The 16,724-nt window shown below is 62.2% G+C and overlaps 1 protein-coding gene across 3 annotated transcripts in view; it reads right to left on the bottom strand.

The window, feature by feature from the left end:
• Positions 1-16,724, bottom strand: part of ESPN (espin) — a 30,698-nt gene that overhangs the window by 7,832 nt on the left and 6,142 nt on the right. For 2 of the 3 annotated variants that reach the window (XM_060028077.1, XM_060028167.1), the window contains exons 3-9: positions 8,954-9,140; positions 8,646-8,828; positions 8,366-8,497; positions 5,725-5,926; positions 4,189-4,460; positions 1,401-1,562; positions 1,115-1,310 (exon numbers count right to left, since the gene is read on the bottom strand). In XM_060028077.1, coding sequence (XP_059884060.1) covers positions 1,115-1,310; positions 1,401-1,562; positions 4,189-4,460; positions 5,725-5,926; positions 8,366-8,497; positions 8,646-8,828; positions 8,954-9,140 — 1,334 coding nt within the window. Of the gene's footprint in view, positions 1-1,114; positions 1,563-4,188; positions 4,461-5,724; positions 5,927-8,365; positions 8,498-8,645; positions 8,829-8,953; positions 9,141-16,724 lie in introns of all 3 variants that reach the window. The other variant, XM_060027986.1, reaches the window with a different exon arrangement.

The raw sequence follows: 16,724 nt of genomic DNA, 5'->3' as shown, positions 1-16,724 counted from the left end.
CAGTTCCCAGCTTTGTTGGTGCCCCTGAGGACTGGGCTGGGCTGCCATTGGCCCTGGACCCCCTAGCAAGGGCCTCAATCTTGGCATTGGGATGGGATAGGGCACCCAGCCCAGGCTCTGCTGCGAAGGGCTGTCTGGAGAAGCCCAGAGTCTATTTTTCTTCTGTTCCTAGTTTCAGCCTTGCTCCAGGCTGCCACGGGAAGGCACTGACCTCAAAGCTGGGGGCCTTTCTGGACGCTCAGCTGACGGTGGACATGCTACCATAGGCTGTGGTCTGCAGGGGCTGCGGCTCCACAGGTACCCCAAGGAGCCCAGGCTGGCCCTACCCTGGACGCTACTGCAGCCTTGCATCCCTAGCCAGGGAAATGAAGCTTTGGATGCTACCAGTAAGCATGGTCCCCGAACCGAGTGGCTGCGTGAGGAGAGCAGCTTGGCCACCCCCTGCCGGGCTGGAATGGAAGCATCAGCACCCAGATACCACCTCCTGGGCCTTCCAGGAGCCCCGGCGTGCAGGAGACTGTCCCGCATTTCAGAAGAGAAGCCCAGGAATCCTGGTCACCAGTCTAGCTCTTAAAAAAGGATGCTCGGGGATTCACCAGGACGGGGAGGGCAGAGTATGACGGGTTACTGGCCTTGACCCTATAGCCAGGCCCGGGGCCGTAGCTAGCTTGGGAGAACAAGGGAAAGCAGCCAGGAGTGGAAGAGTGACTCAGGATAGATGTGGGGCAGGAAGAAGGTTGGCCAGCAACCCTGCCTCCTTGAAGCTAATTCTACTTCTCTGAGTTTCCCTCTAGCACCACCAGCTCATCAGAAACAGCAGCCACCAGAGCTGGGAGGCCTTCCCTACTGGGTGGAAGGCAGGGCCAGAGAGGGAAGGGGACTTGCCCCAGGTCACACAGCCCTGTCCTGCTCTGGCAGGACCTAAAGCAACCCCAAGCCTCCCCTTAGGGTCAAGTCCTCATTGGGGTGGGGCTGCAGAAAGATCAAAGAGCAAAAGAGGAAGCACCAGGGCAGTGGCAGCTGCCCGGGGCGGTGGCGGGAGGGGGGGGGTCTTGGTTTCCCTCCCCCTTCAGGGCTAGCGCCGCCCCCCACCCCTCAACCCGCCCCTACTCACTGCCAGTAGACGAGGAGGAGCGACGCTGCCCGCAGCCAGGGCCAGAGCCCTCGAAGGGCAGAGGAGGAGCGGGCGGCGGCGAGCTCAGGGCCTCGGGCAGGGGCGGCGGCGGCGGGGGCGGCGGGGGCAGCTCCCTGGACGTCTTGGGGTCCGCGCCGCAGCCGTTGTGCACGTGGTTCCCGGGGAGCAGCGCCGCCTGCGGGGGAGCGGAGGGGCCAGCGAGTGAGACGCGGGCGGCCCGGCCGGGTCCCGGGCGGCCTGCGGGTGCGGGCTGGCGGGCACGCACCTCCTCGCTGTGCGCCATGCCCGGGCGCGCGGCCAGCGGCTCCCCGGGGTAGCGGCCCAGCTGGCGGTAGTAGTCCCCCGTGCTGGGCTGCTTGCTGAAGGCGCGGGGCTTGCGGCTGGAGTCCTGCCTCCGCAGCCCGTTGCGGCCGTCGCGGGAGCTCAGCTGCGGGAAGACAGCGGGCGAAGTGAGCTTCAGGCACTTGTCTTTTCCGCCTCCCACATCCCTCTCCCCGCCTCCCCAACTCTTAACCTTCCGGGGGCTCGTGGCCAGCCGCGGTCCCAGACCCTTCTGGTCTCAGAGCGGGGATGGGGCGAGGGTCCTGCGGGCCTCGGTGAAAGGGCACTCTCGGTCGGCCCCACAGGGAGGGGCTCTGGGCGCGGGCCAAGGGGCGCAGGGGCCCCCACTGTGGCTAGAAGGGGCGGGCCGAGGGGCGGGGTGGCCCAGCCCAAACGCCAGGGGGAGCTGGAGAAGGGGTAGCTCCCAGCTTAGGCAGCGCTAAGGCCTCAGCCGTACCCCACTCCCGGCGACCAGACGGTCCCACGCGAAACCAAGCCTTCGCGCAACACTCCTTTGCGGGAGTTCCGCCCCGAGGAAGTCCACTGCTTGCCCAGGGCCCTCAGTCGCCCGGCCCCGGCCTGGGGCTGCTCCTACCTGCGACCGTGCTGGTGGCCCCCGCTGTGCACCTGGCAGCGGGGGCGGCATGGACTCGACACCTGCGCTACCTGATCCTTCCTCTCAGGTTACAGCCCAGCCCGCCCGCCCGCGCCTATGAGCGCCTGAGAGCTCTGTCGGCCTGACATCACCCAGGGCCTGCCAATCCCGGGCCGAAACCCCCAGCAGCCGGGAATGCCACGGGGGCGCCCCCTGCTCCGCCAACACCTGGCTGCTGCGCCGCGCCTACCCCACAGGCCAGATGTGGCCCCACCCCCCTGCGCCTCTCTCCCTCCGTTCTGGGCTGAGCACCCAAGGCTTCATCCCCCCACTCACCCCCTCCATCCGCCAGAGACAGAATTTGCGCCTCACCATGGGCAGTGGAGCCCCCCACGTCTGGCCCCCCGGGTTCCGGGTCACGCCCCCGCCCTTTCCCTCCCGCATCTGGAAACCATCGCCGGCTGCGTAAGGGACACCGACACCCGCGCCCAAGCCTCAGGTTTCAGGGGCGGCAGGCCGGGCTCGGGTGACAGCGCGGGCCGCCCACTCCGTCGCATCTGCCCCCCACTAAGCCCAGCCCGGGAAGAAAGACAGGAGGCGCAAGGGCCAAAGGCCAAGTCACCTGGCAGGGGCTGTCCCCTGCCCCACCCCCAGTCCGAGCGTCCCCACGGTGGCCCCGGACCCTCCAAGCCCCACCCGGCCGGGCTCACGTTGCAAGGAAACGCGACACCGCGGGATTTGTTTTCTGGGCCAGCCTGCCCCCTCGGCGCCCCCTGCATCCCCGAGGCGCGGACGCCGCGACCCTGCTCCTGCCCGCGGTCCGGAAAAAGCCGGGGAGTGGAGGGGGGCGCGGGGCACACAAAGGGCCCTTGTGGAGCGGCCCAGCGCCTGCCGCCGGGCACGCACACAACGGGAGAGGCATGGCACCTCGCAGTCCTGGTGTTCTGGCTCAGGGGAGGGGCCGCCTGTCCTGTGGCTTGGGGCAGGGCCCACACGCCTGGCCTGCAAAGTCTGCTGGCCCTAGGCCCCCTGCAGGCCTCTCCTGGGCCACCTTCACCTTCTGGAGATGAAAGAGGAACCCACTGAGAGCCTGGTCTGAGGTAGCAAGAAGACCTGCAGTGGAGCTGTGTCCTCCCCTTCCCCCAGCCGGTGGCCCTGCGATGTGGGTCACCTGTGGGAACTGTGTACTGAGCTCGGCCCTGGGGCAGCCTGCCTTGGGCTCGAGAGAGAACTACAAGGTCAGGGTTCCCACAGGACCCTAGGGGGGCTCAGGCTGCCCTCCCCTGCGGCCTCAGACCAGCCTCCCTCTGTCCTCTTGACTAGAACCCCAGGGCTTCCTCTGGGCCTCCTTGCCCAGGACTCTCAGAGCTGTGCAGACCAGCCCTCTGCCCCCTCCCCTGCTCCAAAGCCTCAGCCAGGAACCCACAGGCCCTGCACCCACAGGCGGGCACCCCACAGTCAAAGTGCCCGCACCGGATTCGGCCCCTTCTTACAAGCCTGCTTCTCCCAGGGCGCCCATCTCAGGACTGGCTTGTCTACCCACCTGGGAGCTGAAGCCCCAAACTGGGGAGCCAGCCTCCATGTTACCCCCACGTCCAGCCCCCAATGCTGAGAGGGTGCTGAGCCCTGCGGGTGCCCCCTCCCCTGGCCTCCACCCTCCTCCTAGCCCTCACCTTCACACTGCCTGCATCTCCCACCTGCAGACACTCCCTGGGGACCCTCTCCCCACCTGAGCCCGGAGCTGGGCGCGAGTACGCCTGTGGAGGAGCAGTTTGCACGTGTGCTCTGCCGACTCCATGAGCTCCCTGCCACCTGTGCAAGGGGTGGTGAGGACCCAGCTCCCGGGGAGGCATGGCTATCTGGGTATGTGTTCCTTCCCCCCGCCCTGCCCCCCAAGTCCCCAGAGGGTGCTGGCTTTGTCTTCCTCATCTCTCTGTCCCCAGCGCTCAGCCCTGAGCCGCCATGGGGCTGACCGGAAGCTTTGACTCCTGAACAGGCCATTGGACCAGGGACCACCTCCCCCCGCCCCCGCCGCCCGCCCTGTACCCAGGAGCCGGGCCACCTGTTGGCCTCTGCTGCCCCCCCATCAGCCCACTCCCGGGGCCGGAGGGCAGGCAGGTTGGGGAGGGTTCACTACCTCCTTCTTGAAGGCCTCGGTCTCCACATGGCGGAGTTTGTTCTTCGTCTGCGTGTAGATGTCAGCTGCTTGTAGCCCCGCGGGGGGCTTGGGAGCTGGGTAGCCTGGCGGGGGTGGGGGCATCTGGGTGCCTGGGGGTGAGAATGGTGGAGGGAAGCTGGGTGGTGGCGGTGGTGCTTTGGGTCTCTCCATCCTGCTCCGGGGCAGGCCCGGCTCTGGGCTCAGCATGTCCATGTAGCTCTGTATGTCTGCAGCTCTCGTGCTGGGAAGCCCTGGGACAGAGGGAAGGCTGGGTTTGGGAGTTTGCAAAGAGGCTGCCCCCAGGCCCAAGACCCCCTCCTGCCCGGAAACAACGTGCCACGGGAGTAGGCAGGCTCCAGGTGCAGCCTGACACGGCCCCACCGTGGGCCCCGCAGGGCCGGGCCCACCTTCGCCCTGGCCCTGCCCACCTGCAGCCCTGCACTCGTTGGGGAAAGGCCTGTGCTCAGGTTTGAGTGGAACTGGCAGGAGGCCGCGGGCTCCAAGACAGGGCTGCGGAGCACAGCCACCTGGAGGGTGGAGGGGTGGCTCCTCGGGGCAGATGTGGCCGGGCAGGCGGCGCGGTACCAACGGCCACACCGCCTCTTTGCAGGGGGCCCCAGCAGCTCTGCAGGCCACCACCTGGCGGCGTAAAGCCGGCATCGCAGGTGGACAGACGCCTAAGCTCAGGGCGTGGTCAGCATATGTGAGCATGTGTGCCCGGCTTCTGCCTGAGTGTGCATTCGTGTATGTTCCTGAATGTGTGTACGTGCTTCTTTGTACTTATTTTTATTTTTATTTTTTTTGCGGTACGCGGGCCTCTCCCTGCCATGGCCTCTCCCGTTGCGGAGCACAGGCTCCGGACGCACAGGCTCAGCGGCCATGGCTCACGGGCCCAGCCGCTCCGCGGCACGTGGGATCCTCCCGGACCGGGGCACGAACCCGTGTCCCCTGCATCGGCAGGCGGACTCTCAACCACTGCGCCACCAGGGAAGCCCTTCTTTGTACTTGTGAATGTGTTTGCATCGGTCTGTGGACCTGGGGTGCATGAGTGCACACATGTCGCGTAGGTGTCTGTATGGTTCTGTACGTGTGGCTGTGCATTCACACCTGTATGCTGTGTGGACACGTGTAGGTGTGCACTCTTGAGTGTGGGTAGGTGTGTGTAGCGTCTGGGGAACATTGTGTGTGCGTGTGAGTGACGACACTGAATTGAGTGTGGGTAGGTGTGTGTAGCGTCTGGGGAACATTGTGTGTGCGTGTGAGTGACGACACTGAACTGCGTGCGGGCTGCTTGCGGCTTTTGTTGGCGGGAGGGTACCTGTGGATGTACAGGCATGTCTGTGATGGACACCCACAAGCGTGAGTGTCACCTGTCCTCCCCAGAACCAGCCCTCCTGGTGACCTGGGCAGCCTCCAGTGTCAGCTGCGGGCAGAGTGGGCTCAGGGATGGTCCTCAGGGCGCAGTGGTCTGGCTCCAGTTGGCTCTCCCTCCCCCCTCTCCCCAGGCCCACTCACCACGTGGGGGGCGCCGGCCCTTGATGCTGGAGTGGCCGGAGGAGCAGGACCCGTAGTTGGACAGGGTGCTGGCCGGCGAGCTGAGGTCAAAGTTTGGTGGCTGGACCGACGTGGTGGTGTTGGGTGAGGACATGCCCGAGTCAGGCTGCTTGGTCTCCAGGTCAGCGGATGGATCCCGTGACAGCACACGGTGCTCCACGCTCTGAGCGGGAGAGGGGGCTGTGAGGGCAACCCCGCTCCAAAGACCAGCGCACCCTGGCCCAGGGTCCTGCTCGGGCACACCCTCGCTGTGTGACCTCGGTCAAGCCACTTCCCTCTCTGGGCTCCCTTCCCCATCATCTCTCAGGTTCTTCCCAGGCTAAGATTCAAACCCACCCCCGCAGTGGCAGGACCACGGATTCCTGGAAAACTCCCAGCCCTGGCTGGTCTCTGCTCAGGGGGGTTGAGAGGCTCTGCTCAGAAGAGAGGGAGGACGCTGGGCTGGACCCCAAGCGAGGGCGGCCACGGCACCAGCCTTACTCCTTTCTCATCAATGGGCAGAGGGCCAGGCTCCAGCGTGGCGAGGAGGCACCGGCGCTGCTGCAGCGGGTGGGCGCATTTGCAGTAGCTGGGGATAGGGGAGGGGTGCACGGCACCTCCAACGTGCAGGAAGGACTGAACTCCCGACCTGGCCAGCAACCACCCTGTCTCTCCTTGCCGGACTGGGACGAATCCCAACATGAGCCTAGCCCCTGTCTCCTGATGGGGTCTTTGGGGAAAGGACGGGGCCTGGGGTGGCCCAGCTGAGCTGGGGGGGCAACCTGAGCTCAGCCATCCCCCACCACTGCCTCTCCCCTGCCCACAGGCCTGACCCTCCCTCCAGGGAGCGGGCTGGGGTGGGGGCCCTGCTTACGTTGCCCATGCTGGCCCTGCTGCCGGCAAGGCTGCGGCTCGCTTGCTGGCTGCCTCCGGCCCAGGCCAGCTCCTCCCTGCCTGAGAACTGTCACAGGTCCCCCGGGAACGGGAGGCCGGCCTGGCACCAGGTAACGGCTGGTAAGCGGCCATGCTCATTGGCCCCGTAATTAGGGGCTCTGCGGGAGTGTTTGCCTTTTCTGGGCCAGTATCCTCCATGGCTTGAACCGTCACTGCCGCAGCTGGGCCCGCCTTGTGAGGGGGCCAGGTCCTCCACACTCCACCCAGTTCGGGGGGGCCAGGCCCTGCTGCCTTAACCCCTGAGACAAGGGGAGCCATAGGAGCTGGGCTTGGGGAGGGCAGCCTGAACACGCTCTTTGCTTGGCTGGCTGAGGTGGGTACTTGCCCAGCCCTGACAAAGGTTAGGGGCAAAGGCTTTGCAGCCTGGGGGGACGGCTTCAAATTTCATCTCCTCCACTTACTAGCTACATGACCTTTCCATCACTTGTCCTCTCTGTCTGTACCTGAGTTTCTTCATCTGTAGGTGGGTATAACAGCACTGCCTGCCCCATTATGTTATAACAAAGATTTTAGAAGTTAGTGAAGTACCAGGGCGTGGTAGCCAGTAAACGCCATATGTGTCAGCTGTTAGTACTAATTCGCTGTGAAGATGAACTGAGATTACATCGTAAAGCACTAGGCAGGGTAGGGTACCTTACCGGGGTCAGAATTCAAGGAGTGGTGCTTGTTTGCTCATTGCCTGAAGCTAAAGCCTCCATCAGGGGGCGCCAGAGGGCGCTGGGGCTCTGTGGACCACTACTTTCTCCGGATGGCCCTTTCTGGGGGGAGTTCTTCCTTGGGGCCGGATGCCATCTCTGACCCCTGGGCCTTGCTGTGCTCTGGAGTCCCCAGAACCAGGGTGCCCCCATATGCTCGACGACAGGGCAGACAATGCTCTGGGCAGGGGGTCATCGGCCTTCTCTCCTCCAGCCTCATCCCGCAGCCCCTCTCGTGGCCAGGCTGCCCCCCTTCTGAAGATGCCTGTGAAGCCAGCCCTCTTTCCTCCCTCCTGCGCCAAAGCAGACGTTGCACCAGAGGAGCCAGAGCCCAGGACTGGGAGCCACCCACATCTGCGCTCAAGTCCCAGTGGGTTCCTTCGTGGCTTTGTAACCATAATAAAATAATCTGAAAACACTAACACAGGTTTTCAATTATGAAGTAGCCACGCAGTGAGCAAACATACAGAGTAGTGGTGAAGAGCGGTAGCTCCAGGCCCGGACACCAGGGCTCCACCATTTAATGATTGGGTGATTGGGTCTCCCCAAGACTCAGTTTACTCACCTGTGAAATGGGGCTACGAGCACTCCCTACCTCAGAGTGTGGTGGTGAGAGTTAAAGGAGCTAGTTAATACCTGTGGGCAGGTGAATGCACTTTACTGTTCCCACTGGTGTGTAAGTGTCGTTGTTTCTCCGAGCCTTGGTTCTCATCAGGACGAGGCTGGTCCTCCTTCCCTCGATATTTCTGCCCGCACACCCTCACTCCCCAATGGTCAGTGGTTCTGGCCTGAGAGGTCACGTGGGGTAGTGGTCTAGGGCACTTACTCCTGTGACCCCGGGCAAGGGGCCTCACTTCCCTGAACCGCAGCTTCCTCCGTGGTAAAAAGGGTAACAACACCTACCCCTGCGGGGAGGTGGGGGCAAGCTGTGGGGGGAAATGCAGTAACGCGGGGGAGCAGAGCCCGGGGCGTACCAGGTTCTCCACGGTGCGCAGGTAGCGGGTGCAGTGGCTGTGGCCGTTGTAGTCCGCGAGGTCGGCGGCCGTGTACCCGTCTCGGTCGCGGACGTCCAGCTCCGCGCCGTTCACTACCAGGATCTGGCAGCACTGCAGGGGCGCGCAGTGAGGACCCCCGGCCGACAGCCGGGACCCCGGCGCTTGGGCAGCGCTGTGCTGAGAGCGCGGCGCCAGCAGAGGGCGCCCGCCCCTCCCGCGCTCGCCCGGCCTCCCGGCCACGCCCCCGGCCCGCCCTCACCTCCAGCTCCCCGTTCTCGGCGGCGTCATGCAGCGGGGTCCCGCCCCACAGGTCGGCCGAGATCTCGCCGCCGTGCAGCAGGAGCCAGCTGAGCACTTTGGCGTGACCGCGGCTCGCCGCGAAATGCATGGCCGTGGCGCCGTCCTTGTCCTGCTCCGACAGGCTTACGTCGGTGCAGCTCACCTGGGGGGGAGGGGACGGAGCACAGAGGGGCGGGGGCTGGGCGCCAGGCCCCTCTTGGCCCCGCCCCCATCCCGTACAGGCCCCGCCTCTCCTAGGCCCCAACCCCGACCTGTCCCCGAGCTCACCAGCCACACGATGACCGGGCTGTGGCCCATCTGCGCCGCGGCGTGCAGAGGGGTCATGCCGTCGTGGGCGCTCAGGTGCGGGTCCGCGCCGCACTCCTGCACCAGGTACTGCGTCACCTCCAGGTGGCCCTCCTGGCACGCCAGGTACAGGGGCGTGGCACCGTTCTTGGTTTGGGCATTCACTCCCCTGCGGAAGACGCAGCACCCACCGCGGGCTCTCAGTGCCCGTCCCCCTCCAAAGCTTTCTTCACCCCTCACCCGCTTCCGGGGAGGTCTGGAGGGCTGGGAGGGTGGGTTGGAGAAAAACCTAGTGGCTGGACCCGGCTGCCCAACTCCCTCTGGACTCAGTCTTGTGCCAGCCTCCCTGGGTGTGGGGGAGGCCCTCTGGCTTGCTCCCCACCTCCCCCCGGCAGCCTTCTTTCTGCACTGCACATTTGACTGAGCTAGTCTCTGCCCTCAGTAAATAGCCCACCTTTTTACCAAGGTCTACAGGGATGCGGTGACCTGGCCTCCCCCTACCTTTTCAGCCACACTGACCCACAGTCAGTGTGCGTCCTCACACCTGCTGTCGGACCTCTGTACCTTTGATCATGTCCCCCCTCTGTCTGGAATGCCCTTCCCGTCTCTCTTGAAGACTCGGTACAGATCCCTCCTTCATGAGGCCTGCCCTGATTTCTCCAGCAGAACAGGCCTTTCCCACCTCTGTGCCTCATACTCTGCCCTGGGCTCACTCCATGGGCCACCTGTCATGCTCGATCATAACTTATTTTGGCCTCTGCCACCCCCAGAAGACTGAATTCCCAGAAGGCAGAGTGGTAGTGTCACCAGGTAAAACACAAGATGCCCAGTTACGATCTGAATTTCAGATAAACAACAAATAATTTTCTAGTGTAAGTCTACCCCCAATGTGGCACGGGATGTGCATACACTAAACCGTTATTCGTTGTTTATCTGAAATTAAAATTCAGTGGAATATTCTGGTTGTGGTTGTCATCAGCCTGGCAACACGACGGGTGCCGCCGGCCACTGAGCACCTCCCCTGCGTTACGACACTAGCACGCAGGTCCTCACTGCATGTCCTAACTTAGGTCCTACTGTCATCCCTATTTTGCAGTGGGACAATTGAGGCCCAGGGGCTGTGACTTGCCAAAGGTCACACGGCTGGTGAGTGGCACCGGAGCACAATCCGTCTGTGTGATGCAGGCCCGGACGCACAGCAGGTACGAAGGGATGGAGGAGAGGGAGGGGAAGGGCCATTCCATGTCTTCACTCCCTCAGCCTTCCCTCGGGCCTAGCTTGCAGCTGTCACTGCCCCCCATCCCTGCTCCCCAGCTCCCACAGAAGGGTCCTAACTGGGGAATCAGTCCCATGAAGTGGAGTGCTGCTGGGAAATAGGGAAGCTGTCCCTGCCACTGGCTCAGCCTCGGTTTTTCTGACTTCACAATGTGTGTGGATGCCAGGGTGCAGTTACCAGATCTAGACACTAGGTGGAGCCACAATCTAGGCCCAGGCAGAGGAGCTCGCAGCGGGTCTGGGACACAGAGGGTGCGGGGTAGGGAGTCGGAGCTGAGTCCCTCTGGGCTGGATCAGCCCTCTGGGCCCCAGGAAGCGCAGTTCTTCGTCCGACTTCATATCCTCCCACCCACCCGCCTCTCCCATCTATTTGCTCACGACCTCGATCACACGCTCCACCCCCACCACCCATGCCCTCCCTCCCTCATCTAAGTGTCAGCCGCGTGTAGGTAACGTGGGCACCAGGCCACCCACTCCTCCTCCATCTGCCCCCTCACCCACCCTCTTGTCAGCCACCCACGACTCGGCCCCTCGCTCTGACACACCCCTCGGACCCTCCCGTCTGACCTCTCCCTGTCCCTAAAACCCCATCCCTTTCCACTTGCCTGACCCCTGACCCCTGACCCCAGGAGGCTTGCAGCGCCCACCAGGCACGCAGCCCCAGCTCTCTTCGTCCTCCTGACGTGGGAACAGCCCCTCCTCAGGCACAGAGCTGCCACTTCGGGGCTGACACCGAGTCTGGGACGGTGCCCGGCTGCCTGCCAATACCCCACCCGTGTCGGGGGCGCAGTGGTGCGCCGAGCACAGCGCACAGGGGCAGACAGCGTCGCGCCCACACGCCGCACCTCAGGAACGCGCTGGCTCTCGGCCACCGGCCTCCACGCCCCGGTGCCAGCACTGCCCCGCTCCCACTTTCACAAGCTGGTGCGTCAGGAACGGCCCGTTTAATATTTCATGACCGACACTCGATGGCCTGAATTATTCACCCCGTAACCAAGGCGCAGCGAGTGCTGGGGTCCTGGGGCTTGGAGACTGGAGGGGCCACCGCCCAGGGCCCACCGGGCTGTCTCGGGGGAGGCCTGAGGCAGTGTACGCAGCTCAGGGCGCCGGATCTGCCGGCAGCCCTGTTCTCCCAGTCCACCCCGCCTGGCTGGGATCCATGACCCACGGGTGCCCAGCCAGCCTGAGGAGGTCTCAGAAGGTCTGATAAGCTGGCACAGAGCAGGAGCCGGGCAGGAGGGGGAAGCTGTGCTCACAGCCTCCTGCCAGGCCCCTGGCTGACAACCCCAGCTGGCGTCCCTGGTACGGAGGGAGCGCTCAGTAACCCATACGGGAGTCACAGCCCCCAGCCTGGGAGACCCCAGAATACGGGGCAGATTTGCTGATGAGCCGGGGTGGGAAAGGGGGTCCTGGTCTTGTTCCTTTCTTCTGTGTCGACCTGGAGGCAAGAAGAATGGGCACCCTCATACGCACTGGGGTAAACTCTAAAAATATGGAGGAGGGACTTCCTTGGCGGTCCAGGGGTTAAGACTCCATGCTTCCAATGCAGGGAGGGCAGGTTCAATCCCTGGTTGGGGAACTAAGATCCCATATGCTGTGCAGCGTGGCCAAAAGATAAAAAACATATATATATATATATATATATATATATATATATATATATATATACACACACAGGAACAAAGTAAATTAATGAATTTCGTCCTTTTTTTTCTTTTTTTTTGGCAGCGCTTGTGGGATCCTAGTTCCCTGACCAGGGATCGAACCCGGGCCCCGGCTGTGAAAGCGCCAAGTCCTAACCACTGGACCGCCAGGCAATTCCCAACACTAGTCTTTAAATTAATGAATTTAGATGGAGAGAGAGTGAATTTATATAGTAGTAGAGATGACGATGACGGATAACAGTGACAGTGGGCACCATCTACTGAACAAACTGCTCTGTGCCAAGCACTGGGATGCGCGAAGTACACATGGTCTCTATCTACTCCTCCTAAAGACCGTACCCGGTAGGTGTCAGAATCGTTCCCCTTTTACAGATGAGGAAACTGAGGCACAGAGGGCTAGGATCCCTTGAGAGGCAGAGGGGGACCCAGTGTGAGAAGGACCTGGCATGTGTGCCACCCACAAGTGGTGTCTCGCCTCCCATCTCTGTTCACAAAGCCGTCCACGCGTGGGGATAATGATCGTTGCTGAGACACGCTTGCAGAGCCCTCAGCAAGGCCTGGCGCCGTCGCTGTATTTTAGGATCCCTCCTCCCTGTGCCTCTGTGGGAGCACTGCTGACCTGGGGTGTCCAGGCCCCGACAAGCATGGGTCAGGCCGGGCAGCATTTCTGCTGCGGAGTCGCTGCCTAGAGCAGAGGGATGGGGTCTCGGGAGACCTCTGGCCTCAGGACCCGCCCGGCTCCAACCCATCGAGTTCTAGCCATAGTGATGCCATGGGTGACCGGTCCAGCCCCAGCCCCTACTCTTGGCCCTGGCCTCCACCCACCACCCCAACTCTGTGGCTCACTGTGCAGGGCCCCGGGGCGTTCTCTAGCACCCCCCCCAGCCTCAGTTTCCACATATGGCCAATGGGCATCACAGCTGTTGCCTCTCCAAGCCTCTTGTGAGAGACAGAAGAGGAATCTTTGAAAATTGCAAGGTTCCTCCCAGGGAAAGCAGGGCTTGGCTTCCTGGTACCGCTGCCACAGCCTGACCCGCCAGCCCCCTCACACCGTCACCTCCACACTACCGGCCTCGAGACTGACGTGGCCACGTCCTAAAAGGCGCCCCTCACCCCACCGAACACCTGCTCCTCTTGGCTACGGACAAGCACACACCAGGCCTTCTCAGCCTCCCTGGATGGGCCCTCGACCCTTGCCCAATCTCCAAATGTTGGGGTGCCCCAGGACCTCCTTTCTAAACACACTCTGCCCCTGGTGAGGTCATCTACTTCCCAGGGGTATAGGTCACCTGCCCCAGTGCCGCTCCCCCCAGCTTGGACCTGGAGCACCTGCGGCCCCTGCACCAGCACGCAGCTCACTCAGCCATCTATGCATTGAGCAGCTTCTTGAATTTCACCTGCCTTTTTTTTTTTAAATTAAAAAAACTTTTTGGGGCTTCCCTGGTGGCGCAGTGGTTGAGAGTCCGCCTACCGATGCAGGGGACACGGGTTCATGTCCCAGTTCGGGAAGATCCCACATGCCGCGGAGCAGCTGGGCCCGCGAGCCATGGCCGCTGAGCCTGTGCGTCCAGAGCCTGTGCTCCGCAACGGGAGAGGCCACAACAGTGAGAGGCCCGCGTACCACAAAAAACAAAAAAACTTTTTGACCATGCCACCCAGCTTTCGGGGTCTCAGTTCCCCGACCAGGGATCGACCTGCGCCCTTGGCAGTGAAAGGAAGGCGTCCTAACCACTGGACCGCCAGGGAATTTCCCCTTTACCTGCCTTTACATGGAGCAAATCTCTCCACACTCTCCCTCAAACCACCTTCCCCCCTTACTGTCCCCATTTCAGTGAAGGACACCAGGCCACCCTCCCCTGAGTCTTTGGCAACACTGGACCCTTGAGTTTTTACAAGTCTGCGTCTCCCTAGCAACCATCACATAATGATACTTTTCTTCCTCTTGGGAACAAAGATGATATGGACAAACTGTAACTATTAAGCAAGTCACCCTGATGACACAAAAGAAACATGGAATGCTTGTAAAGGTTTGATAGAAATCTCCGTCCAAGATTGCTGCCACCTTACTGTGACCGTTGCCACTAGGAACAAGGACTGACCTGCCCACAGAAGCAGACTCCGGTCAAAGAACAGCATTTCCAGTGGCCCTCCCCACTGGCAATCATTTCTGCCCCAAGGGAGGTCTGCTAGGGGATGATCTCCACAAGGATTAGATCTGGCTGTGAGGTGAGTCCGCCCTGAACAAAGACTCGGAGCCTTTGGCGTTTCTACCTCCCTTATCCTCTAATCACGCCTCCTGACTTATTTGAAATGAACCCAAATGAGGCCTGGCCCAGTGAAGCAATGCAGCCCTGATTTGAGGAAGATTCTAGAACAGCCAGCTTTACACCCAATCCATCAGCCAGCCTGGACTATCCCCAGAAGCCTTCACTCTGGTCTGCAATTCTCCCAGCCTTCCAGGCCCTCCTGGCTCGCGATGAGGCCAAGCGGGACCCCCCCTCAGGCCTCTGCCCCGGCCAGTTCCACCTGCAACGCTCCCAGGCCAGGTCTTGGCATGGCTGGTCCTCTCCCATTCAGCTCTCGCCTCCTCAGTGGGGCCTTCCTGGACCCCCTCAATTTAAAGAAACCCCCAACCACTTCCTACGAATACCCCGTTTCACTTCCTAGCACTTGTCCCCTTTGAATTGCCTTGGCACTTTTTTCATGCATTCCAGGGACACACATCACGAGGCTGCCACATGCCAGGGCGGGGCAGAGCTTGAACACAGTGGAGACCTGCCCACTCAAGCTTGGTTCCACCAGGGCTGCCGGACACACCCCGACACACTGGAAAATAAGCAAGAACGTCTCTGCGTGCACACGTGCCCTTGACCTGGCTCCTTCTTTGCCCCTGGGAGCCCCCCAAGTTGTCTCCATGAAGTCGTGAGGACTCACTACATCCTTAACGCTAGCGGGGCTGGGCACTTAGGGTACATGTGGATGCTAATCGTTGACTGGATAAATGTGGGAGTGAGCGAGACGGGCAGCCAGGCCCGGAGCTCTGTGATGCCTCCTCGCACGTGGCCTCAGCTGGTCCGTTTGCCAGGCGGGCCCTGGGAGGCCCAGAAGGGAGTTCTCTCTGAGGTCACGGGCAGTGAGCTGCTTGCAGGGCCGGACAAGACCCAGGGATCCCAGACTCCTCAGTCCTTCAGTGAGTATTTACTGAGTATCAGGCACTGGGCATACAGGATGTGGAAGAAGAGATGTTCTCATTGCCCGGGGAGACAGATGGTAAGAGGATGTGCTGAGATGCACAGAAAGTAATGCCAGGTAACGAGGAGGGTGCGGTGTGGGGGAGAGGAGGCGGGAGAGGAAGCCTGGGAGGGAGGGCGTGTGTCTTCTGGGGCAGGTGCTGATCTGAAGGAGGCCTGGGGCCGGCCTTACTGAGAAGCGGAGACGGAGCAAAGCCTTGAAGGGGAGGAGGGAGCGGCTGTGGGCTCTCTGGGGAAGAGAGTGAGGCAGTGGGACTGGCCTGTGCAAAGGCCAAAGGTCGGAGGGCAGGAGCAACAGGAAGCCCAGGAGGTAGCAATAGAGGAGGTGGAGGTCAGGTACGGGGGTGCCAGAGCGAGGAGGGCCTCTGGGCTGCTGTGAGGAAGCAGCTTTCCCTGTCCGTGAGAGAGAAGCCTGTGGCCGGTCTGGGGATCTGACTTGTGGTCTCCAAGGTGGGCACAGCCAGACAGGAAGCGGGCAGGGGGAGGGCAGAGAGGCCAGCTGGGGCCCCAGTGACATGACAGGCTTGGACCAGGAGTCACCGGGGGAGGTGAAGGCTGTCCCCACTGAGAGGGGCTTCTCATGACTCCACCAGGCCCCTCCTTTCTCAGAGCCTCCACCTGGGTTAGGGTCCCCAGTGTGCCAGTGTGGCTCCCCCCAGGCCCCGCTGCCCAGAACACCAACAAGTGCCCGGCAGGGAAGGGCAGCCCCAGGCCCAGGCCTTCTAAGGGGGAGCTGAGCCATAGGCCTGGGGCTCCCTAATAGGTGAGCAGCTAAGGTTTCCTATTCAAGGCAGGGGCTGCCTGAACCCTTCCAGCTGGACAGGGCCCCAGGAGGAGCCAGGCTCCATGAAGCTTGGCAGTAAGGAAGGAAAAGGGGGCCACCCAGGTGAACTTGAAAAGGCCCTCAGAGGTGAGCGCCTGGCCCAGGAATGGGAGACAGACCCAGAGAGGAGGTGCAGTTTGGCCAAGGCCACACAGGGAGCTGGTGGGACCCCGGGTGGTCAGTTAGCCTCTCGGAGACACCATTTCTGTATCTGCAGCACCGTGAGGCAGGGACATTTGTCTGTTTGGTTCACCGATGTATCCCTGACACTTGGAATATTGCCTGGCCCAGAACAGGTGCTCAAGAAACATTAGTTAGATGAGTCAATCTGTAAAATGGGCTGATTACAGAGCTACTGCCTAGTAGCAGGTGAGGCTCAGACTACTGCTTGGTGTCAGACCCCTAGGAGGCATTCAGCAGGTGGGAGCTGGTCCGAAACCTTTGCGCAGACTGGTTTTCCAGCTCTCTATGACTGGTAGACCACGGTGGGCCCTGCCCCCAGCCCTCCCAGCCTCAGTGCTCAGGCCTAAGGGTCCCAGCTGAGCCCAGGGCTCCCCTCTGCTTACTGAGGCCCCCAGCAAGCACATGGTCGAGGCGTGAGATAGTTCCTGGGCCCCAGGACCCTGCTGGCAGGATGGTCAGGAGCTCTGAGGGCTACCTGCTCCTGTCCCTTCTGAGCCCCAAATGGGGACGTGGACTCGTGGCTCTGCTCCACCGGCCACTAGTGCCCCTGGCCAGGA

Source organism: Delphinus delphis, chromosome 1 (assembly GCF_949987515.2).
Source record: "Delphinus delphis chromosome 1, mDelDel1.2, whole genome shotgun sequence".
Lineage (NCBI taxonomy): Eukaryota > Metazoa > Chordata > Mammalia > Artiodactyla > Delphinidae > Delphinus > Delphinus delphis.
Note: the sequence above shows the minus strand (reverse complement) of the source record. Positions and strands in the feature narration are given on the sequence as shown.